This window comes from Trichomonas vaginalis, chromosome III (assembly GCF_026262505.1).
Source record: "Trichomonas vaginalis G3 chromosome III, whole genome shotgun sequence".
Lineage (NCBI taxonomy): Eukaryota > Parabasalia > Trichomonadida > Trichomonadidae > Trichomonas > Trichomonas vaginalis.
Window position 1 is genome coordinate 14,542,334 of NC_067205.1, and position 23,739 is coordinate 14,566,072.

The 23,739-nt window shown below is 32.4% G+C and overlaps 8 protein-coding genes and 4 pseudogenes across 12 annotated transcripts, besides 8 other annotated features; 5 read left to right on the forward strand and 7 right to left on the reverse strand.

Moving 5' to 3' along the window:
* Positions 1 to 11,217: a mobile genetic element.
* On the forward strand, positions 1,235 to 1,728 carry TVAGG3_0701690 (annotated as a pseudogene). Its single transcript has one exon. A coding segment is annotated over exon 1 (494 nt).
* Positions 2,620 to 3,096, forward strand: TVAGG3_0701700 (KilA, N-terminal/APSES-type HTH, DNA-binding family; the record flags this gene model as incomplete). The annotated part of the gene is made up of 1 exon (XM_051243407.1): positions 2,620 to 3,096. One exon carries the CDS (start codon positions 2,620 to 2,622, stop codon positions 3,094 to 3,096), a length of 477 nt encoding a protein of 158 aa, XP_051089994.1.
* TVAGG3_0701710 (KilA, N-terminal/APSES-type HTH, DNA-binding family) lies at positions 3,339 to 4,145 on the forward strand (the record flags this gene model as incomplete). The annotated part of the gene is made up of 1 exon (XM_051243408.1): positions 3,339 to 4,145. The coding sequence occupies one exon, from the start codon at positions 3,339 to 3,341 to the stop codon at positions 4,143 to 4,145; it is 807 nt and encodes a 268-aa protein (XP_051089995.1).
* On the reverse strand, positions 4,612 to 5,488 carry TVAGG3_0701720 (annotated as a pseudogene). The gene has a single exon. A coding segment is annotated over exon 1 (877 nt).
* On the forward strand, positions 5,525 to 5,971 carry TVAGG3_0701730 (annotated as a pseudogene). The gene has a single exon. A coding segment is annotated over exon 1 (447 nt).
* TVAGG3_0701740 (protein of unknown function, DUF4108 family) lies at positions 5,992 to 6,411 on the reverse strand (the record flags this gene model as incomplete). The annotated part of the gene is made up of 1 exon (XM_051243409.1): positions 5,992 to 6,411. One exon carries the CDS (start codon positions 6,409 to 6,411, stop codon positions 5,992 to 5,994), a length of 420 nt encoding a protein of 139 aa, XP_051089996.1.
* TVAGG3_0701750 (Poxvirus D5 protein-like family) lies at positions 6,447 to 7,082 on the reverse strand (the record flags this gene model as incomplete). The annotated part of the gene is made up of 1 exon (XM_051243410.1): positions 6,447 to 7,082. One exon carries the CDS (start codon positions 7,080 to 7,082, stop codon positions 6,447 to 6,449), a length of 636 nt encoding a protein of 211 aa, XP_051089997.1.
* On the reverse strand, positions 8,770 to 9,288 carry TVAGG3_0701760 (protein of unknown function, DUF4106 family; the record flags this gene model as incomplete). Its single annotated transcript, XM_051243411.1, has 1 exon — positions 8,770 to 9,288. One exon carries the CDS (start codon positions 9,286 to 9,288, stop codon positions 8,770 to 8,772), a length of 519 nt encoding a protein of 172 aa, XP_051089998.1.
* Positions 11,218 to 11,424: 207 nt separating the features above from the next.
* TVAGG3_0701770 (protein of unknown function, DUF4106 family) lies at positions 11,425 to 11,742 on the reverse strand (the record flags this gene model as incomplete). The annotated part of the gene is made up of 1 exon (XM_051243412.1): positions 11,425 to 11,742. One exon carries the CDS (start codon positions 11,740 to 11,742, stop codon positions 11,425 to 11,427), a length of 318 nt encoding a protein of 105 aa, XP_051089999.1.
* Positions 11,743 to 11,904: 162 nt separating this feature from the next.
* On the reverse strand, positions 11,905 to 13,116 carry TVAGG3_0701780 (annotated as a pseudogene). The gene has a single exon. A coding segment is annotated over exon 1 (1,212 nt).
* A 1,369-nt stretch (positions 13,117 to 14,485) lies between these two features.
* Positions 14,486 to 14,522: a mobile genetic element.
* A 405-nt stretch (positions 14,523 to 14,927) lies between these two features.
* Positions 14,928 to 14,990: a mobile genetic element.
* A 501-nt stretch (positions 14,991 to 15,491) lies between these two features.
* Positions 15,492 to 15,600: a mobile genetic element.
* A 141-nt stretch (positions 15,601 to 15,741) lies between these two features.
* Positions 15,742 to 15,850: a mobile genetic element.
* Positions 15,851 to 15,991: 141 nt separating this feature from the next.
* Positions 15,992 to 16,100: a mobile genetic element.
* A 171-nt stretch (positions 16,101 to 16,271) lies between these two features.
* On the forward strand, positions 16,272 to 16,661 carry TVAGG3_0701840 (uncharacterized protein; the record flags this gene model as incomplete). Its single annotated transcript, XM_001300049.1, has 1 exon — positions 16,272 to 16,661. One exon carries the CDS (start codon positions 16,272 to 16,274, stop codon positions 16,659 to 16,661), a length of 390 nt encoding a protein of 129 aa, XP_001300050.1.
* A 330-nt stretch (positions 16,662 to 16,991) lies between these two features.
* On the reverse strand, positions 16,992 to 19,447 carry TVAGG3_0701850 (uncharacterized protein; the record flags this gene model as incomplete). Its single annotated transcript, XM_001300048.1, has 1 exon — positions 17,172 to 19,421. The coding sequence occupies one exon, from the start codon at positions 19,419 to 19,421 to the stop codon at positions 17,172 to 17,174; it is 2,250 nt and encodes a 749-aa protein (XP_001300049.1).
* Positions 19,448 to 19,788: 341 nt separating this feature from the next.
* Positions 19,789 to 20,881: a mobile genetic element.
* A 2,237-nt stretch (positions 20,882 to 23,118) lies between these two features.
* Positions 23,119 to 23,156: a mobile genetic element.
* Positions 23,157 to 23,739: the final 583 nt, after the last annotated feature.

A 23,739-nucleotide genomic window follows, 5' to 3' on the forward strand; every position in this document is an offset into this window, starting at 1 on the left:
GCAGGTAAGGTTTCAGAATATAACGCAAATGAACCCGCAATGTTCTAAATTAAAGCAGCAATAAGGAAATATAACTATTCTGTCAAAGAGATAGAAAGAATGAGAAACGACTATTGCAGATTTTAAAGAAAAAGCAGAAAAGCCAGCAGAAGATTAAAATGGACATGTTAGAATTTCTGAACAAAAACTATCCAAACAGCAGAAGATTCCTTCTATCTGACGTCAAGAAAAGTATAAAGAAAAACTTTCGGCATAGTTTAAAACTTTTGACATACTGAACAGAAGAAATAGAAGCTACAAAACTGTTTAGAGTCTCAAATATACATCGTACAATTCATGGAAAACGGTTGTGAAAAAACAGGTTGAGAAAAACGGGTGAAAAAACGGGTGAGATCTCACCTCTTCACCTAAAATATATTTTTATTGAATTCAGCAACAAAATTCTGAGTAAAATAATTTTTAGGGCTTGTGTCAAACCGTTGAGTTTTCACAAAATTCCAAAAATAACGTTTACCATGTAAAACGCTTATAAAATAACTGAGGTGAAAAAACGGGTGAGAAAACAGGTGAGATCTCACCTTCTACCCTAAAATATATTTTTGTCTGATTTACGCTCATTACGATGAAGAAGTCTTGACAAAACATTTACGAAGAAGTCTTGACAAAACATGTACGATGAAATCATGACAAAACATGTACGATGAAATCATGACAAAACATGTACGATGAAATCATGAAAATTCAAGAGGTAGAAAGAGGTGAGAAAAGAGGTTAGATCTAACCTTCTACCTTAAAATATATTTTTGCTGAAAAAAATGACCAAATTTCATTATTATAACTTTATTTTTTTACGAAGAGAACTTTTGCACTTCGTCAAAAAATCCCTGAAATCATATCTTTTATACAGATAGAAAAATCTTACTCGCCTAAAAACTCATGAAAATCGTAAAAAAAAATGGACCAAATTTCATTATATAACTGTTATTTTTTTTACGAAGAGAACTTTGACACTTCGTCAAAAAAATCCCTGAAATCATATTTTTATTACAAGACAGAAAAAATAAAGTTAGTTTTATTTATTTATTTTTTTTATTTTGTATGTAAGAACAGAAATGACAAACACTGAGTTTGAAACAGTTAGAAAAATAGACAATAACAACCAAATTGGTTTAGAATTGGTGATTTTAAACGTTAAGATACTCAAAGAAATACAACAAAATATTCTTTGTCAGACATTAATTCTCATCTGGAAAGAAAACAAAGGACTGGGTTAAAATTGCTTCTACTCAGAAAATTTTGACAAGAAATCCTGAGCTTATAATATCGGTAAGATTCTATGGAACTGCAGCATATCTTATAGACAAAAGTCTTATACCAATAGTTTTGTTATGGTTAGACCCAGTTGTTGGATATAACTTCATAACATATGGTTCATTCGATACGGAACGTTGCAGTGAAGGCTTACTTTACATCGTTCAGAAACCGAAGGACTTCAATACAAAGAGATATAAGATAGGAAGAACATATAATATAACTCAAAGATATGACAGTACAGTCAATATAGTCAAGGTTGTGTTTGCTAATGATATGAGAGCTGCAGAAACAGAACTACTTGAAAAGTTTGAGAAAATGTATGGTGCTCCCATAAAAGGTAAAGAAACGTTTGAAGTAGATGAGATAGATAAAGCTATAAAATTATTTGACGAAGTTGCTGAAAAATACATGTAAAAATAACGTTTACCATGTAAAACGCTTGTGAGAAAACAGGTGAAAAAACAGGTGAGATCGCACCACTTCACCTAAACATTATTTTTGCTGAAAAATGACCAAATTTCATGAGTTTTGTATGTTTTAGACCATGTGAGAAAACAGGTGAAAAAACAGGTGAGATCGCACCACTTCACCTAAACATTATTTTTGCTGAATTCAGCACAAATTTCATGAGTTTTGTATGTTTTAGACCATGTGAGAAAACAGGTGAAAAAACAGGTGAGATCGCACCTCTTCACCTAAACATTATTTTTGTCTGATTTACGCTCATTACGATGAAGAAGTCTTGACAAAGCATGTACGAAGAAGTTTTGACAAAACATTTCCGAAGAAGTCTTGACAAAACATTTACGCTCATTACGATGAAGAAGTCTTGACAAAGCATGTACGAAGAAGTCATGACAAAACATTTACGAAGAAGTTTTGACAAAACATGTACGTTCATGTTTGACAAAACATTTACGATGAAGTCTTGACAAAACATATACGTTCATGTTTGACAAAACATATACGTTCATGTTTGACAAAACATTTACGAAGAAGTCTTGACAAAACATTTACGATGAAATCATGAAAATTCACGAGGGTAGAAAACAGGTTAGATCTAACCTTCTACCCTAAAATATATTTTTGCTGAATTCAGCACAAAAATCTGAGTAAAATGGCATAAGATTGCTTCCCTCGGAAAAACCGAGAGAAGAGATTCCGTACGAAAACAGTGAAGAACAGCGAGACCGACTTCCTTCGGGGTCGCCAAAACTCTATGAAAACAGTGAATTTCCTTAAGACAGAAAAAATAAAGTTAGTTTTTTATAAAATATTTTTTTTATCCGGAATATAAAGACAGATATGTCAACAACAGAGAACACAACAACTGCTATCGTTCATGAAGCCATAAATGAAGAATATGAGTGGGTTCAGTTTAACAAACAACTCCGTCTCATTCGTTCGGTCAAAGACGATATGTACCAAATGCAAAGTATTTTGACAGCATGTTTTGCTCCAGATACCAAACATACAGACGATTGGTTCAAAAACCAAAGCACACAAGAACTTTTGAGCGAAGCACAGCGAGACATACTTTTTTCTGAAAACAGCGAAGCACAGCGAGACCGACTTCCTTCGGGGTCGCCTAAAACTCATGAAAACAGTGAAATTTCTCTAGACCGACTTTTATCGGCCTTGCATAAAACACATGAAAATCGTAAAAATTTGCCAATAAATTTAAGAGGTTGGTATGTACATAGACTTCTTGTAAATGCTGTTGCAATGTGGGCTTCGCCTCGTTATGCTTGGTATATCTACATGATGTTAGATGAACTATAATTTTTAGGGCATGTGTCAAACCGTTGAGTTTTCACAAAATTTAAAAAATAACGTTTACCATGTAAAACGTTTATAAAATAACTGGGGTAGAAAAGAGGGTAGATATCGGGTTAGATCTAACCATCTACCCTAAATTATATTTTTATTGAATTCAGCACAAAAATCATGAGTTTCCTTAAGACAGAAAAAATAAAGTTAGTTTTATTTTTATTTATTTTTTTATTTTGTATGTAAAGACAGATATGTCAACAACAGAGAACACAACAACAGTTATAGTCCATGAAGCTATAAATGAAGAATACGAGTACATACAGTATAACAAACAGTTACGTCTCATTCGTTCGGTCAAAGACGATATGTACCAAATGCAAAGTATTTTGAACGCTCTTCGTTCTACAAAGCAAGCATATCATTGGTTTGAAAACCAACAGACAAAAGAACTTTTAGAAGAATTTCCTCATATGTTTGCTACCCTCGAAAAACCGAGGAATGAGATTCCGTATGAAAATCGTAAGAATTTGCCAATAAATTTAAGAGGATATTATGTACATAGACTTCTTGTAAATGCTGTTGCAATGTGGGCTTCGCCTCGTTATGCTTGGTATATTTACAGACTTCTTGACGAAATTCATAGACAAGAACGTGAAGAGCTAGAGAACAAGCTTGAAGCAAAAGACAAAAACATTCAGAAAAGAATACCACGTTCGGTACCAAAAGGAAAGGAAAAGAACTATAAGTATATGATTTATACTGAAGATATGGAGAAAGAAGAAGACAGTGACATGGTTATGTTGCATTTAGTCAGAAGAAACAACAAAAGCTTTTACGACCTTGCTAAGATTTACAAATCTGACAGAAATTGGTTCTATCGCGAAAACTTACCGATTTCAATGACACCGAATGAAGATGTGAAACAAATAGTTCAAGATACGTTACCTCAAACACACTATGATATGAAAGGTTGTACAATACTTACATTCAAAGAAGATTTGCCATTGTTAAAGGAAAAAATAACAGAGTATTTTGACAACTTCAAACAAGTAGGGTAGATGAACTCTTTATTTTTCAAGCTTGACTTCAGATGGCTCAGGTAGCTCTATAAAGTAAATTGCCTTGTCAAATCCTTCTGGCATTCCGAGTCCTTCCTTCCGACAGAAAAATATTTTCCCGACAACTGGAAAAATATTTTCCTTCCGACAGAAAAAATTATCCATCCGACAAGAAAAAATTTTCCAGTTGTCCGTCCGTAAACCATTCAAATTTTCGAAAATTGAGAACTTTTTGGTCGAACTTCAGAAAAAAATTTTCCATCCGACAGGAAAAATTTTTCCATCCGACAGGAAAAAAATTTTCCTTCCAACAGGAAAAGTTCTTCCTTCCAACAGGAAAAGTTCTTCCTTCCGACAGGACACAAACGGATGACTGACGTTCCTCTTCCTGAATGCCTTCCAAAGCCAGAAGAACCGACAGCCCCAGCACCACAACAGACTTACTAAGACTAAACACTTACATTTTTTACGCTTGACTTTTTACAATTTGAACTTTGTTTGCGTAGATATGAATTCTGAAAGAAGTATGAGGGTCTTGTATGACTTTGTACTTCTCCCATAGTTCATGTCTGTCAAACTTACCTGCCATGGACTCTTTCATAAGTTCCATGAAATCGTCGTCGGACAATCCGGGGAAAAGTATAATGTCAGTAAGTATTCTTTTAACATCCTTACTTAAACTCTTTGCTGTCTGTACACATATTACGACTGAGATGTTAAAGTGTCTGAGCTTCTTAAGAATTCGACACATATCTTGTTCTCTATTCTTAAGCAAAGGATGAGAGGCGAAATCATCTAAGATAAGAAGACATCTATGAGGGTAGGTCTTCCAATCGTAAGATTGCAATTTCTTCGAAATGTATTCTATCTCTTTCTGTTTGTTTCTGAAGTGTTTCTTCTCTAATATTCTCTGCATTTCCTCATTTGGGTCTTTAAACTTAGAATTTATATACTCATTTATAGCATTATACTTCAAAACTCTTCTTTGGTACTTCTTTATCCAATCTAACAACTCAGTATCCTTTATACATACTAACTTAGACTTCTTTATAATATCTTTGAACGAATTGACGGTTTGGTCAAATTGACCAGAAGTACTACAAATAACAACTAACTCATAAAATGGGTTCTTCTCATCTAGTTCTTGTTGTTGTGCAGCCATTTTAAGATAAGTGAAAGTCTTACCCGACCCAGGTGGTGCAATTAGACCTGTTATACCATTCTGAGCAAATAAGAACTTGTCATGTATAGGTTTTATCTGAGCATTTTCTAACTTCCTCTTGTTCTTGTTTAAAACATTCTCAAATTTCTTGTCAATGTCAGCAAACTTTTTTTCTAAACATATTTTTAGAAAAATTAAAATTTTTATCTTTTAGAAAATGTCTAGCGATTTCGCTATCTATATTCGAGACAAACTTTTTGACAGCAAAACATCTGTCGACCATAAAATCTTACATAGTGTAAACAAGAAAGGTGAATTTGTTCTAAAGTTCTGTTTCTGGGAATATGACAAGAACCATAAAACATTAAGCAGAGCAGTCTTAAAATTTGTCAATGACAGACTTGTTGACAGAGATGACGCCTCTTGGAGAGATGAAGTCCAACAAAACTTCTTAGAATGCAAAGAAGACACATGCGCTGTTCTTGAAGATGAAATAGAAAACAGAATAGAAGAGCTATTAAAGGACAAAGAACTTTTACATAAATATGGTTCGGAGAAATTTGACATAACTCCACCAGAAAAGAAGAAGAGAGAAAGAAAGAAAAGAAAGTAGTAGAAGAGAAGAAAGAACCTGAACCAGTTCCAGAAAAAAGAAATTTGACATGTAAAAATAAAATTTTATTTTTAGAACATTTCTGGGTCAATGTCAATGTTCTCTTCCTCTTTAGGAGTAAACACTGGCTTAGACTCTAAAATCTTTTTACCCAATTTACCTTGAACTTCTACAACTTTAGACTCATAATATTCATAGTCGTCTGCTTTCTTTGGTTCATAAGGTATAACAAGTTTGTATGCTTTACCTTCTTCGAGTTTTGAGAACTTTCTGTCAAAATTTTCTTTGACTGTCAACATACCGTCAATGTATAAGTCTTCAAATTTCGCACCATTTTTAGTCACAATAGCAAACTTAACTGGTTCGATGTTCCAAACTTTGCTGAATGAAGACTTTTCAAAATGGTAGAAGTAAACATTCAAATATGTGAATGGGTCTAGTTCTTCTTTAAGTCCTGACATGTACTTGTTTACTGAGATGAATTTTGCCATCTTTTCTATCGGATAAAAAAATATTTTTTTTAAATTTACTCATAAAAATTTTTCTTTGTATATACACCATTCTGTACGTCTAAAAGACTTTTGACATTTGCCAAGAATGTTCGTTTAGACGCTGTCATATAACCATATTCTTGACAATATTGTTTATACGAATCGTACAATGACCTTTCATCTAATGACACAAAGTCAGTTTCATCTATGAACAGTTCATATACACTCTTGTTTGCTTCTAACAATGTTTGTCTCTCTTCGGTATGTGGAATTTGTCTTGGATTGAACTTTGAAATATCTAATGTCATAAAATATGAGAACAAGTGGTTGTAAAAGTCAGATGTCAAAGTTTCTGCTAAGTCGTCAAAATATTCTGTATCTTGCATATGAGAATCTGACGTTCTGACAACTACATATCTTCTGTCAGAACTTTCTAACTTCATCGGAACAGCATTGTTTGAAACCATAATGAAGTTTGCAACATTTTCACAAACTCTTTGGTCTTTATACTTTCTTTCAACAACTCCAACTTTGTCTGTTATAAGACTCTTCAAAGCATCTGAGTTTAAAACTTTTGTTGTATCTATACTTTGAAGTTCGTTACATACTATAAGTTTCATATTCTCTATTGAGGAGTTAAACTTGCCACAGATGTTTTCTAAGTTTGTCATATTCGGATTCGAATAACCTTCTAACAGTTTGCACAAAATATCTGTAAAGAATGTGTTCTTACCAGTTCCTTGCTTTCCAATTATAATGAGAGCAGTTTCATTTTTAGCACTTGGATGTTGTAAGATGTTTGCAAACCAACATAAGATATACTCATAGACTCTTTCGTTTCCATTGCATATAATTTCTTTGACATGGTCTAACCAAGCTTCTATAATATTTTCTTTCCATTCTACTTGTTCATATTTATATCCAGTGAAGATAGAATAGAAGTTTGGAGAAGGTGTATAGAACTTTATCCTCGAACTGAAAAATCTTCTAACTTTGACAATAAGATATCCCAAGCATCTAACATCTTCATGCCAACTTGTACGACTTTTTATTTTCTTAAGTTTCTGTCTACATTCTTGTTCTGAAACTATTGTCGCTTTAGGTTTGTTAAAGACTACATCCCATTCTTTCATAACATAACATTCTGGGGCAGAGTCGACATAAATGACTAAACGTTTCAAATTCTCGACTGCTTTGTTATAGTCTCGAAATGGACACATATTTCTGAATGCTTGGAAGTCATAAAAATCTGAAACATCTATTCTGTACATTTTTATAAAAATAAAAAAATATTTTTTTTTATTCTTGACTTTGTTGTTGCATTTGTTGCATTTGTTGTTCTTGAGCTATTGTTGTTTGAAGTTGTTCTTGTAATACAATACTTTCACCAGTTGCATCTTCCAATTCGAAACTTTCTGCCGTCATTGACAAATACATAGGACATAAAAGTTTTACAGGAACAAAGTTTGCGTCAACTAATGTCAACGTTATACTTGCCAAAGTGTTTGAGTTCACTAAGGTTGAAAATTCTGCATTCGAATGAACAATAGGCAAACCAGCAGAGAAAGTATTGTTTATACGCATAAGTATCTTTTGGTCATAATAGTTTCTGTCGACATTCGAATAACACTTTGAACCTAAGTTTGAAACAATATATAAGATTGGTGTGCTTAATGTCAATGGAATAGACATTCCTTGTATGACACCTTTTCCTGTTATAGGAAACTGTTGGTAGTAAAAACCAGAAATAAGTTTTGTATTATAGCTCATATTGTTTATAGTAAACTCAGTCGGACATCCAAACATAATGAAACCTGCTCTAGTTGCAGCACATGTTACACCCGTCCTTAAAGTATTAAATAAGTCAACAAAACCTGTTGGTGGTATATCTGAGTAAGTATCTTCAAAGGAGTATTTTTTACCATTCACAACAATAAAGTCTTCTGGTGTCAAAAGAGCAAAACAGGCTTTAGTCGTCATTGTGTTTAAGGTTAGTTTACAATATCGTCCTTGAGGACTTTGTAAGTTTGTTGTTATAGAATTATATGACTCAGGGTTTTTAGTCGTAATAGTATAAACATTATGTCTTCTGCCATTTATATATATTTAAAAGTTTTTCTGAAAGTGGAGAAGAACTTCATCTAAACTTTCACATGGCGTTTCTTGAAGTTCTCTGTCTAAGAAGTTCAAATATTTTGTAAAGACATAGAACTTTCCTTTGTCTACACGAACAAACAAAACAGGGTCTTTCATATCGTTCAAAAGTGTGTAAAGTCCTTTAATGAAAATAAAGTCTATATTATTTTTTCTTCAAACATCTTTCAAGAAGTTTTGACATTTTTACTTAGCAAATAAATTTTAATGAAATGTTGTGGTCGTCAAATATTTTATGACGTCTGGGAAACTATACTTTAAGTTCAACGTTTCACCTCCTTTCATAACGTATATCTTGTCAATGACATTATATGAAACACCACAGCAACTAATGTCGGGTTCTATTTCTTTGATGTTTATATCGTCTGCCTCTGTCAAAAGTTTCAATAGTTCTTTCAAAACTTCATGAGGTGCGATGACATATGAGTTCACTTTTACAGGGTTGTGTTCGACCAAGTTTAACATTATACTTAAAGCTTGACAAATCTTCTCCTGAGTTTGAAGTTTGTCTTTCAGTTGTTGGTAGTCGTTTCGAATATCTGCAACAGAACTTAAGTCTCTGCTAACTTCAGGATATGTTGGTTCTTTTACAGGAACAATTGTTATACCATCTTCGTCCTCGTATGGTTTCCCCACTTCAACATCTCTGTCTTTGACATTGACAACAACACTTTGACTGTTTGTTTGAGTTGGTGAATTTAACTTCACATCTGCCACCGCCATTAAACCTTTTGAAACACTCACGCTTCTATTTTTCGGAAAATGACATTTTACTTAGAATAAAAAGATGGACGTATTCGAGTATCTCTTCGAATTGAAGCAGAACAAAGTTTACACACACAAACAATACAAATACATTGACAGAATAGTTCTTTATACAAACAATGGTAAATGTTATAGAATAGCAATATTTGCTGAACCAAAATATTTCCATAAAGCAAAGAAAGTTGGTATAACTGAAATGGTGAAAGTTCTTGAAGCAGACAAAAATATAACTTCAAAACTTACAGATATTTCTAAAGGTAAGTTTATCTTACAATATTATGTCAAAACTGGCGTACTGTCAATATTTGACGGAGAGAAGTCAGTTCAAGAACAACTTACTGACCTGCTGCCAAAATCTGCTCGATGGAAGCTGTCGTTATGCCAATCTGAGGAGCCCCAGCAGGTTTCATCGAACGAATCTTCAAAAAGAGCATCTTCCGTGAAAAGTGCTATTGGTTTTGTAAACTTCTTTGCTCTCAGTTCATCTGGACCGTCTCTGTCACCAGTATATTGTATTTGAACTGTACCAACAGTTGAAATACCACCATAAAGTCTTCTGAGTCAGCAAATGGAATGCCAAGCCAAAAGTTTGAACGGTCTCCATTTGTATATTGAGTTTTTTGACCTCCTGTATGAGTCCATACTTTCACATATGGCATAATAGAACTTTGCATTTCAGGGTTAATGGTTGTTGTGAAGTTGTTGTTAAAGTTCATAGCATCTAATGTCAAGTTGTATGACCTCATATCCTCAACTGTAGAATATTCTTCTCTTGGATAATATTTGCCATCTATGTTTATATGATATTTAATACCGGGGTTGTAGAAACAAGAATAGTCATTTATAGTTCGTCTGAACAGTACAAACATAGTATCTGCATGTTTCATTGCAGTTGTTAAAGCAATATCTGTTCTTGCACCTGGGTCAGCACTTTGGTTTCCAACTTCACCTGCAAAGTCTTTGACAGATATTTGGTGTATAGGGAACATAAGTGGAACTGCAATATATTTGGCAGCTAAAGCATTTTGAAATATCTGGGTCCAACATATAGACTGCAAGTCTGCTTTCTATTCTCTTGCATTCAAATTTTTCGCATGTGAACTTAACTGGGTCCCAAGCAGTTCCAGCAGCATTGAAATAATAGTTTACTTCATTGTTGAAGTTTGAGAAACCAAAGTCTAAGTCAACTTTGTCTTTGCAAAAGTCACAGAACTTGGCTCCACCAGTTCCAGCTACAGTAATGCTGAATGGGTCTTGTGTTGGTGCAATGACTAAGTTATTTTTGCTTGGAGTAAGTTCGATAGAAATTTTTCCTGCCCAGTTTGGCAAGTATCTTAAAAACCTGAAGATGAGGAAAGATGACAAAGGAACTCTAAGTTTCAGTTTTACTTTAGTGGCAGCAGTTCCATCTGAACCAGAAAGGTTAACATAAACTCCTGGAACGTTAGGGTCAAGTCTTCTTATTTTCTCAATATTTGCATACTGGTCTGTTTGTTCTCTAGCTTGTGGTTGTACTGAGTTTCTCAAAGCGAACCATTCATAGTTTGCCCATGTTACTGTTTGAACTAAGTCAGAGTTAGAATATATCTTATATCCCATGAAAACTTCTGGAGCATATTGGTATCCGACATAGAAAATTCCATTGCAACCTTTCTTGTCAGACAACTTGGCAGAAGGTTTTATTTCAATGTCTTGTTCCACGTATAAGAATGAGTTGTCAATAGAAATAATATGAAACCTGTCGCAAGCAATATCTACTGTTGTTGAAGAACCTTCTCCAAACTCACCTACGTTTCCATAAGAAACAGCAGTTGTATATTCGTAAGTTCCAGGAACTATTTCTGACCTTCTAATGGCATTGTCGCATTCGTTATACCATTCGGAAACATTTCCGTTCATGGCATCCAAAACTGTTGGCGTTATATTCTGAGCGGCGTACATTTCATATGGGTAAAAATATAGAATAGTTGGATTTATATATCATAATAGAACCCACTCGGACCAAGCTTTACTTTCTTCCTGACTGAGTTTTTAACTCTTCTTTTTCCTTCATTGCCACTACTTTCACTAGATGAAGTTACTTCTTCACTATTTTCACTTTGTTCTACTCTTCTTCTTTGGTGTCGCTTTTGGTAACTTGCCCTCTGCTTCAAGTTGTTGCATCTTTGCCTCATGTTCACCTAGTATGTTGTAAATTTCCCATGTCCTTTTTGCCTTTGGGCTCTGGTCGCCCATCTCAGGTAACCTATATCCTAGAAAGATTTTGTCATAGTTTGTATTTGAGTCTTCGCGTATTGTTTGCATGACTCTTTCCTGAGTTTCCGGTTCAAGCTCTTCAAACAGAGCTTGTCCATATGGAATAAGCTCGTTTCCAAATATATGTTTTTGTAGCCATTCTGGTTTTCTTTCCATGTTACCAATAATATCTTTTGTGAATGGGAAAGCTTTTACCCAATGTTTCAGTCTTGCGTCATTTATTTCTGTAGTTTCCAAAGGAGGGACTTGTTTGTTTCCTTCAGGCTCTTCTAGCTGTTGTTGCTGAACTATTTCTTCCATGTCTGGTTGTATCTGAACTTCTTCCTGTGGAGTTTCTTGTACCTCATCTGGTGGTATATAAGTTCCACCAGCTGGCACATATGTTCCATCTGCAGCATAATGTCCTACCTGACTTTTCGTTTTTAAGAAAGCATTTACTAGGTCTGTTTTGGTCTGTTGTAACTCTTTTTCTTGACTTTCCACAACAGTTGCTCTAACGGCGTCATAGGCACTTTGAACTGCCTGTCTCGTTGCTGCATCTGTTATTTTCGTCATATTTTGTGCTACTTCTCTTAACTCTTTGTCGAAACCTTCAGACTTCAGTTTCTTTCCAGATGAGAAGTCGTTCACTAGTTTCACCTTACTATGAAGAGCTTCGAAGGCGTTCTTAAAGTCAGCATTCATTAAAGCTTCATTTGAACTGTCTTCATCCGCTTGTATTTTTGTCCTTATTGACCCTATAAGTTGGGCTGCTTTGGCGTTGGCTTGGGCATCTAACCAGTCATTGTTAGCTTTTATATATTCTGCGCTTTTCATTGCCTTTTGCATGGCTGCGTCGTTATTTTTACTTTCTTGTGCTAAGTTTTCATACTGTACGGTTTGGTTTTGCAACTGTAAAAGTTTTTCTGCCTTTACATTTGCTTCAACTTCTTTTTTATACTCATCGCTATCCATATATGTCTTCAGGGCTTTTTGTTTTATCTCTTCATCTTTCAGTACTTTATATTGAGTAGTATGGTTTTTTCAAATTTATAACATCTTGTTCCATTTTTGCTACTTCTGCTGCTTTTTCTGACACTTTTTTCGCATATTCCTCTGTACTTAGTTCTTTCAGTTGTTCTTCTTTCTTCTTTTTCTCTACGTTTAACTCATTGAGTTCTTTGTGTGTCTGTCATATTCTAGTTTCTTTTCGTTTTCACTTATTTGTTTCTGTATGTCTATGTTTGACTTTTTGACATCTGTTATTTGATTTTTGAGTGAACTCAAATTCATTTGACTTTGAGGGTTATAAGCTGTTCCGTCTGCAGCTCCACCATAGCCTGCCATTTTCGCTAAAAGTGCCGCTCTTAAACCTCCACTCTGTGCACCAATAACTCGGTTTAAAAGCATAGGGTTGCTTGACATTTGTTGCAACATAGTGGGGTCATTCATAATTTGTTGTTGCAACTGTTGTTGTGGTGTTAGTTTTACTATTGGATGTTTCAATGCTCTCTTCCTCTTACGTATATTCTTACGTAGCTTACGTGGCATTTTAAGTGAAGTTAAAAAGCGGCTTTTGACAGATGTTTATATGACACTTTTTGTTCAGCTCAAAAAACTACTCGGTCAAAGTGTTGTCAGTTTTGTAAAATAACCGTCTTATCTCCGTGCCTATGACGAAGAAATCATGAAAATTCAAGAGGTGAGAAAAGAGGTGAGAAAACAGGTGAGATCTCACCTCTTCACCTAAACTTTATTTTTGGGTCCTTTACACTCATTACGATGAAGAAGTCTTGACAAAACATGTACGAAGAAGTCTTGACAAAACATGTACGAAGAAGTCATGAAAATTCAAGAGGGTGAGAAAACAGGTGAAAAAACGGGTGAGATCTCACCTCTTCACCTAAAATATATTTTTGTCTGATTTTACGAAGAAGTTTTGACAAAACATTTACGAAGAAGTCTTGACAAAACATGTACGAAGAAATCATGAAAATTCATGAGGGTAGAAAAGAGGTGAGAAAACAGGTTAGATCTAACCTTCTACCCTAAACTTTATTTTTGTCTGATTTTACGAAGAAGTCTTGACAAAACATTTACGAAGAAGTCTTGACAAAACATTTACGATGAAATCTTGACAAAACATTTACGAAGAAGTCTTGACAAAACATTTACGATGAAATCTTGACAAAACATTTACGATGAAATCTTGACAAAACATTTACGATGAAATCTTGACAAAACATTTACGAAGAAGTCTTGACAAAACATTTACGATGAAATCTTGACAAAACATGAAAACATATATAATTTGTGAAAAGTGAAACATTATATAATGTTTTCGACCCAGAAGACTAACAATTTTCCGAATAAAAACTTCATTTATTACTAAACATCATCAGGGCTAGAAGGCACGAAGTGCCTGGAAGCCCCACTACCTTTTTTTTTTTTTAATATCATATCAGAAAATGTCGCAAATCTGACATTTACCCGACCAAATAGCAAAAATAATTGAATACTTTTCGCAAAAACTTTAAAAATCGATAAAAATATGAAATATAGATATTAAAGAGACTTTTTATATAATATTCATAAAGATTTTCCAAAAATATGATACCGCAAAATTAAAAAAGTGACGTCTTGAGTGGAGTCAAAGGTCGAAATTGCTAGCTAAATGTTTTTTTAGCGAAATTGCGTATTGTACGTTTTTTTCGCAAAACGAAACCCTTATATAAAATAGTTATAGATTAGAAAATAATATGAGTTTATGTGATATTATTTTTCAGAAGATTTCATTCTATATGCCTATGAAAAGTACTCTCAAAACTAACTTTTTCCTAATTATAATTAAATCTAGAATATTATGCTTAGTATTATTTCATTTTTCTCATTCAATTTAGAATTTACAAATGTCAAAAAATTGAGAGCTGTCACTTTTGATGAATTTCTGTTTATTACACTTTGTTTTATTCATATTTCCTTGACAGCATTGTTCAATTGAATTCAATTAACCCATCCAAATTTTTAATGGATTCATTCAATTCGATTGAAAGCTCGGCTTGAAATCTATAATTCAGAGTCTTTCATCTCTTTCAAAATCATTTCTGTCATTATTCATGAAGGGTTTTGGATCCTCTGTTACTGCTAAATGCCTCCAATATGCTAGCAGAAACCACTCTCTCAATGCTATCCAATCTGATGCTCTTTCCAAACTTAAAGAACAAATATCAGCTAACACTGGTGTTTACTGCCACAAGGATAGAAATATTTCAGCCTGTGCTGAGAACATTAAGAAGATCCTCGAATGGCAGTTCTCTATTACAAATGAAGAAGAACTCATCGCAGCCCAGATTCAAACAGGAATGTTATATACGAAAACGATAAAAACAGTTTGACAGAAAAGTGACAACTTTACGTGTCAAAAATATAAAAAGTGATATTTTATTCATCATTATCTTCTTCATAATTTATTTCATATTCTTCTTCATATCCACCTTCATATTCTTCACTTTGTCCCTCCTTCTCTTTTTTACCATCTTTATTATCAATAAGAAAATAATTTGAATAAGTTTCAATATAGATTGATCAATTTATGAATGGGAATCCAAAATTAGAACAGCCGAATTGGTATATTGATAACAAATGATATTATGTTATTAATAAGGTATAAATGTTTTGAATGTAATTCAAATTAATTTTGAATATGAAATTGAATAAGATTGAAAAATTAAATATATAGAATTTTGAATGAGTTTCCGTTGAAATGAATGTTATGGAAATGTAGAAAATATTAGCCTTTGGATGAATTGGAGGGTGAGAGATATTATTTCATACAATACTACTCTCACCCTCCAATTCCCAGCCAAAATGGCTAAAAATTGCCCGCAATGTGAACAATTGCGGGCAATTTTAGCCATTTTGGCTTGGAACTAGAGCCTGCGAGGTACATGGATAGTATCAGTACCTCACAGGCTCTAGTTCTCTATATGGCGCCGAGAAATTTTGGTGAAATGTGGTCGCATTTCACCAAAATTTTTTCGGCGCCATAGGATGAATTGGAGGGTGAGAGATATTATTTCATACAATACTACTCTCACCCTCCAATTCCCAGCCAAAATGGCTAAAAATTGCCCGCAATGTGAACAATTGCGGGCAATTTTTAGCCATTTTGGCTTGGAACTAGAGCCTGCGAGGTACATGGATAGTATCAGTACCTCACAGGCTCTAGTTCTCTATATGGCGCCGAGAAATTTTGGTGAAATGTGGTCGCATTTCACCAAAATTTTTTCGGCGCCATAGGATGAATTGGAGGGTGAGAGATATTATTTCATACAATACTACTCTCACCCTCCAATTCCCAGCCAAAATGGCTAAAAATTGCCCGCAATGTGAACAATTGCGGGCAATTTTTAGCCATTTTGGCTTGGAACTAGAGCCTGCGAGGTACATGGATAGTATCAGTACCTCACAGGCTCTAGTTCTCTATATGGCGCCGAGAAATTTTGGTGAAATGTGGTCGCATTTCACCAAAATTTTTTCGGCGCCATAGGATGAATTGGAGGGTGAGAGATATTATTTCATACAATACTACTCTCACCCTCAATTTTAATTACTTAAACTCATTCTATTTTTTTGACATGTAAATGTCACTTTTACTGAGATCTGACACAATGTCAGATCTCTTTTTTTCGTATATAAGAGGAATCATGGTTGTCTTCAATACTGAGCTTAATTCTCATTTTGTAATAATTTCTGCTTCCATTCTCAATGGAATTATGAAGGTTGGCGTCCGCTCCTCTCTTAATAGCAGATTAACAAGAATCGGAATGAAAAGTATCCAAGGACCAATGGCTGAGCGTATAAAGGATAAGACATTTCTCAATCAGTATAGAGCCATGAAGAGGAAATGGACAGTTCGTGAGCCCTCTGATTTCTTTAACAAATATTTACCTAACTACGTCTTTACAAAAACAAAGACAGATGAAAATACTCATAAGGCCTTATTAGGCGATATTTCTGCTCTTCTCGGCGATTTTTTCGCCGATTTCAACAATGCTGATGAATGTATTTTAAGTGAGTTGAATTTAGCGGTTTAAGATAGTCTTTTTTATGTATAGAATTTTGTAATTTAATTCTTTTAAATAGAGTATTTAGATGTATTTAATTATATGAATTAATATTTTTTATATAATAAATATTTAATTTTAATTTTTTATATATTTATTATTTTTATTTTTTGTTTGTTATTTTATTTAGGAAAATTAAAAATAATATTTTTGAAATTCAAGTTATGAACTTGAATACTTAGAGGTTTTGGCTTATTGCTTATAAAGTGGCATATTGAATATCTTAATAGCTTGGAAATAGTAATAATTTTTTCGCGAAAGTTAAACCAGATAAATGACTTATTGATTGTTTGTTAAGATATTAGATACAATATTGCTGTATTGGGTACACTGTGAAATTCATCAGAATATGTGTTCATGGGAATAGTTCAGATAAATTTGAAACATTATCGATTTGAACAAGCATTATTCAATGCTATTTATTGAAACCTAACTAAAAATATTATTATTTGAATACAAAAAAGAAATAAAACAAAATTTTTATACTGTGGTTGAAAGCGAGGTTTTTGAGCCAACATTTCCTAGCGGTTTTATAGAAACATGAGGCTGGTGAACCGTTGTCTTACAAAGAGTAAATCTAGAAACAGTTCTTGGAGTAATTGTCATTGGTTCTTCTTCTCCACGCTTCCGCAATCTCTTTGATGATTTGGGCTTCAAAGGAGGGAGAATACCCTTTAGTTTGAGAGTTTTCAATCCATCAATTTCTCTAATTAATCTATCTTTTCTCTGATTTAGAGTTTTAAGCTCTCGAAGGTAGTCATTTGTGATTGATTGTTCACTGAGCAGCCTTTGTGTCTCAGCCGCTTTCCTTTCTCTTATATGCTTTTCATCCATTTTCTTTCTATCCAAGCGCATTGCGGTCATTGCTCTTTCTTGAGCGTAAGCAGACTCTTCTTTCTCCTGCTGTGATACCATTCGCTTGAATTCTTCTGCTCTATCGAACATTTTGCCACTCACTGTTGCATTTTCTTTGTATGTCATGTTTAAAAGAACAGGAGAAGGCTTTGTGAACTGTTTGAGATGGTCCATGTCATTCCATCTCATGTTGAATTGCTCCAAATCCTTTGATTGATGAGTTTTGAGCGTTTTAGAAAATTCATCATGTTCTTTATGTGACTTTTTCAGGTTTTTATCACATTCAACCTTAATCTGTTGTATCTGCTTATCTAATTCTACAATTCTATCCTCTAATTGGCCAATTTTTTCGTCAATTCTTTCGTTTCCCATGAAATTCTTCGTCATGTTAGAGAACAATATAGCTATTTCTTGCAATTCATGGGCTTCTTGATACTTTTCTTGTGCTACACAGTTCACTTTTTCACGATTTAAGAATTGACTAAATTGAATTCTGAAATCTGAGTCAACTTTATCAGGGAATTTCTTATGTTTTCGAAATTGTTGAAGGAACTGACGACATTTTCCTTCAATATCAGGATTTGTTTGTAATAACGGTAAATCTCGAGCTGTTACTTGCCTTTCATTGGATAATCTACTATGTATCGCTGAATCTCTAACTGTCATACCTTCAATCTTCTCAACAACAGGCCTTTTTTGAGATTCTGACGTTTTTGGTTTTTCCTCTTCTTTTTCTTTATTCGGTTCTTCGTTTTCTTGTTGAGGTGAATTTTCTGGTTCTTTTTCTTCACCCTCTGAATTTTCATTTGAACTGATGATGCTGTTATGATCCATTTCTTCAACGTCACTCTTTTCCATTTCTTCGTTTTCATGGTCTTCTTTCTCTTGATTCTTTTGTTCTTGGTTTTCGGCTTTTTTTTCTTCTGGAATTTCGCCATCTTCTTCATCCAAGTTCATTTCTTCTTCTTCTACATCTAATTCTTCTTCCTCTGGTACCATATCTGTATCACGTGCCATCTCCTCTTCTCCTTCTGGTTGTTTTGGAGGTTGTTCTGTATTTTCATTTTGGTTTTGTTCTTTATTCTCAGGATCTTTGACGATTCGATCATCATTACCCATAATAAGCTGAGTTAATGCACCCTTTATTGAAACTTGCTCTTGCTTAGGTTCTTCTTGAGTATTTTCTTCTTTTTTGTCATCAACAGGCTCTGAAGGTTGTTGGGGTATATCTTTCTCTGTATTGGGTGGTGTGTCCTCTTGTTGTTCAGTGTTTTGGTCTTGTATATTTTCTGGCAGATTTGGATTTTCATTTGCTGTTTCGTGCGGAGGAGAATTTTGATCAACTTGATCAGGGATCATCTTTTCCAATACAGTATTTAATTCATTTTTGAATTCGACTTTTTGTTCTTCCTGATTTGCTTCTGGCGCTGGATTTTCTTGCTGAGTCGGTAAGTTTTGTTGATTTTGCTCAGTTTGTTCACGATTAGTTTCGTTTTGTTCTGAAGCTTTGCTTAATTCCGAATCTTCAAAATTCGAATTTTCTGGAATTTCTGAATGAAGATCACCTGTTTCGCTTTCACTTGGTTCGAAGTCATCTTCTCCTTCATGTCCAGAATTTTCTTCAAAATCTTCAAATCCGCCCGAGTCATTCATCATTTCTCCTAAGAGTTGATCAACACCGGGATCACCTCCATCCTTAACATCAGATGTTTCTGTAGGAAATGTATTTTTAGAGTCTTCAGGAGAAAACGGGATATTATTTGCGTTAGAAGCGTCTTGGTCGCCATTTTTTTGCTCCACATCATTGTAGCCTCCTAGCATCTTTGATGAAATCTGCTCCTGAACCTTTTTCAAAGAATCACTCGCAGAGTTCATCAAAATTCAGAAAAACTACGTTATTTTTTTCGCCATCCACATGCAAATAAAAAAATGTAAGAGATTGAGCATAAGAAATAAAATTACTGAGCAATGTAAATTATGTTTACTAGAGAAAAATCGTGATTTTCCTCCTAGATTTGCTATAAAATGTAGATGAACTTATTTTATTTGTTAAATTCTGCACAATTGTTTACTTAAATGTATTTACCCAAGAGAAGACCAGATTAAAATTAGAAAATTTAAATAATTTTTTTTTATTGAGATAAAGATAATTTACACAAATGATTTATATAAAAATCTGTCAATCTATTTGAATGAGATTGAAAAATGGCTTAAAAAAATAAAAAATCAAAATTGTCTTAAGGGTCCACTGTAAGGCCAAATAAGGCCTATCGTCGTCTCAAAAATATTGCTCAAGATGGTGTTTTACTAAGGCCCAAAACTTAAAAAAACACAAAAAAATTAACTTTACTCTTTTGAGATCCTTATCAGATGTGCAACAATTTGATGCAGTATCGCAATTCGAATCCGATTTTTTAATGTAGATGTACTCTAACATTCTTGAAAAAATGCAAAATGATATTAATCAAGCTTTTCATTTCTGTATCATACACGAAACAAAATCATTCATTATACTAAAATTTATCAAAGTTTGAATAATGAAAAAAATAATATCTAAATTTTTACATTGAGTCGGCTATTGATATGGTCAATATTAAATCGTTTAAAAATGGGCATTGGCCAGAATAATACCCACTAAAATACACATTTTTTAAAATTTTATCAATTTGTTTTGGTATATCTTTATGATAATGAATAAAATGCTTATCTTTCATAAGTCAATACATAATTTATGCTGAAACACAAAAAATAACACGAAAATTTTTGGCCAACATTTCAAAACGAAGGATAATGCTTTGAATATATAAACAATAATACTTTGTCTAGAGAATTAAATTTGTGCTATCCAATTGTCAATTCTTTGAATTTTTTATAAAATGCACGATATTCCGGCATTAGCCTCAATAAATATAAACTACATGCATTACAATATTAGGATGTAATGGCATTAAAGCGAATTTCCTAATTTCTTCTCAATTAAATTCCTAGAAAAACTTAGGAATTAATGATTGGAAATAGGTCAAAAAAATTCCTAATATAAAATTTATACTTAAATTAAAATCAAAATTCGAAAATATCTATTTTTCAAAACACGCATCCAGAAGCGAAAAAATTCGAAAAAATCATGTTCTTATAAAACTCGCTGATTTTGCAATTTTTATGTGATTTGAAGTGATAGAATGTATTATCATCTTACTAAAACATATACTTTATTGTTACATTCACAAAATATTAATCAGAACACTAGGAAAAGTGGATTTTCGAAAAAAGATGATAACGATTATTTGCAAATTGCCTCTCAATTTTGAGAGACTTTCAATTTTTACAGTGGACCCTTAAATCTAGGTATAATTATTTTAATCTTCTATAATAGGACACATAATGATAATTAAGGGTTTCGTTTTGCTAAAATTGTCACTTTTATAGCATATTTGTTTTTGGATGTTTTGCGAAACCAAAAAAAACTATGATATACAATGTGTGTGTAAAGAAAATACTTTATTTACTAGTTAAAAAATCATTTGGTATTGATCAAGTTATTTTTTCTGGATAAGATATTATATGGATAATTGGATAGAAAATACAATTATATAATCTTGTACCTGGTTTAATTAAGCTAATTGTCATCAGAAACTTGTAATTTTTATGAATTTCAGATTTTCTTTTCATTACTGCTTTTCTTAATAGGTCAAGTTCTTATTTACGTTATAAAGTATGATATTTACAAATATCAAGTTATCGTGTTTTTTGAGAAATTATGAGAAACAAACAAAAATGAAAAAGATAGGAATAGCAATGAATAGTGATGTGGGAATAGAAAATGTAAGAGATATGAATGCAAAGCAATCAGTATTTAGGACATTGACCATAGATTTCGAAAAAAAATGCTGCATATTGAGCGAAAACTATGATTATATTATAAGGCTGTCATTTAAAGCATAATGAAACTATTCCCTTTTCATTTTAATCGAATAAGATAGTAAAGATTTTTGAATTAGCTAGAAACTGATGAGATGTTTTCACAAATCAGATTTTTAATCTCTATAATGCATAATTCACTCAATATCTCAATTTTGATATTGCGAGATATTTTTGCTATCGGTTTCGCAATTTTGACACAATAGCAAGAGGGTTCTATATAGGGTTGTTAAAAATATCAAAAATTAGCGTTTTGAAGACACCATGGTGTCTTATAATTTTCCCTTCCTTATTGGCGTGTAGAAATAAATGCGCCAATAGATTGAAGAAGAAGAATTGTTTTTCTCTTAATGAACTTGAATCCTTTTGATATAAGAATATTAAAAACATTAATATAATTTCGATTTCGGAAATTAAATTTCCAAATTTTTTGTCGATTTCGGAAATAACAGGATCCCGCATCCAACACGCAACAACAAACACAAAACACACTTTTTGGTTCTTTCATCGTTTTAATCATAATTTATGTAATACATGATTTGGATAAATTTTACAAAAATAGAACCTATATTAGATTCTTTTCAAAGATTCTTGCAAATCATCAAAAATAATTGTATTTTAAAAAACGATCAAATTATCCTTTCATTATTTTAAACTTAAATTAGTTTTTATGATTGGCTAAAGCAATCATATTTATTCATCATTAAATAAACAAAAAATAATATTTGAGAGTTTTTCAAAAAAAAAACATTGAATTTATTAATTTGTCTCAATTTCAGTATTATAAATTTTTATAATTTCAATATTTTGAAATACACTTTTTAATATTTCAATATTTATGATATTTCAATGTATTAAGTGGTCTCAAATTGAGCTTCTCAAATATAAGTTGGCATATTCAAATAATAAAATTAAATAATATTTAAAATAATAAATAAAAGTGATTGAGGTCATAGCAAAACGGCTGTTTCAGTCATTCATTCTTAAAAATAAAAAGGGTAAAAACTAAATAAAATGGGTAAAATTCAATAGTGTCTGTGCTATCGTTCAATTTGAAGGTGTCTTTTGAAACCGCAAGACACATTGAATTTTTGAATAGTGTATTATGGTTTGACAGACACCAATGAAAAAAATAAAATGATATTTATTTTAAATATATAAGATCCTTATATAAAATATAAATATTTTATCGTTTTATTTTCTTGTTTTAGAAATGTTTTTTATTGAAAAATCAATAAAACTAACTCCAAAATAAAATTTTTGATTTAAAGACATTATGATGACACCAGGCAAATCTTCCAAGACACCTATCGTCGGGAATCTAACAACCCTAGTTCTATAAGCATTATTATCAACGTAGAATCTGAATATCATATCAGAAAATGTCGCAAATCTGACATTTACCCGACCAAATAGCAAAAATAATTGAATACTTTTCGCAAAAACTTTAAAAATCGATAAAAATATGAAATATAGATATTAAAGAGACTTTTTATATAATATTCATAAAGATTTCCAAAAATATGATACCGCAAAATTAAAAAAGTGACGTCTTGAGTGGAGTCAAAGGTCGAAATTGCTAGCTAAATGTTGTTTAGCGAAATTGCGTATTGTACGTTTTTTCGCAAAACGAAACCCTTATGATAATTAAAATTGTTGTAAACAGAAATTCATCAAAAGTGAAATCGCAGAAAAGCTAAAATATTGAATTTTTGGAACTTTTGATAGAGCACGTTTTTAAATATTAATTATAGTAAATGTATATGTTGTAAAGATTCTTTTTAATAAAAAAATAAAATTTTGAAGAAGAACACAAAATCTTCTGAAAAATAATATCACATAAACTCATATTATTTTTTAATATATAACTATTTTATATAAAAATCAAATTCAATGATCTTAAAAGCGAAGGATAAACCTCAAAATTTACGAATATAATGAGTGGGAATATAATGCTTATCTATCATAAAACCATATGAAATATCAATTTTTGCTTTACGCCTAATTTTTGACGACAATTAGCAAAAAATGTTAAATGTTAACACTCAGTCCATTTGAATATGAAAAATAAAATTGACTTTGATTAAATGTTTTTATTTATCATGCAATTCTTCTTGCGACCAAAGATTTGAATAAAATTTCAAAAAATAAGATAGCTTAAAAAATAATATACGGTAGTGTTTACTAATAGATGAATAGTATATAAATTCTATTAAAATGGATTTGATCCAAAAAAATATATAAAATTTGATCATAAATAAAATCGTTTTAAATT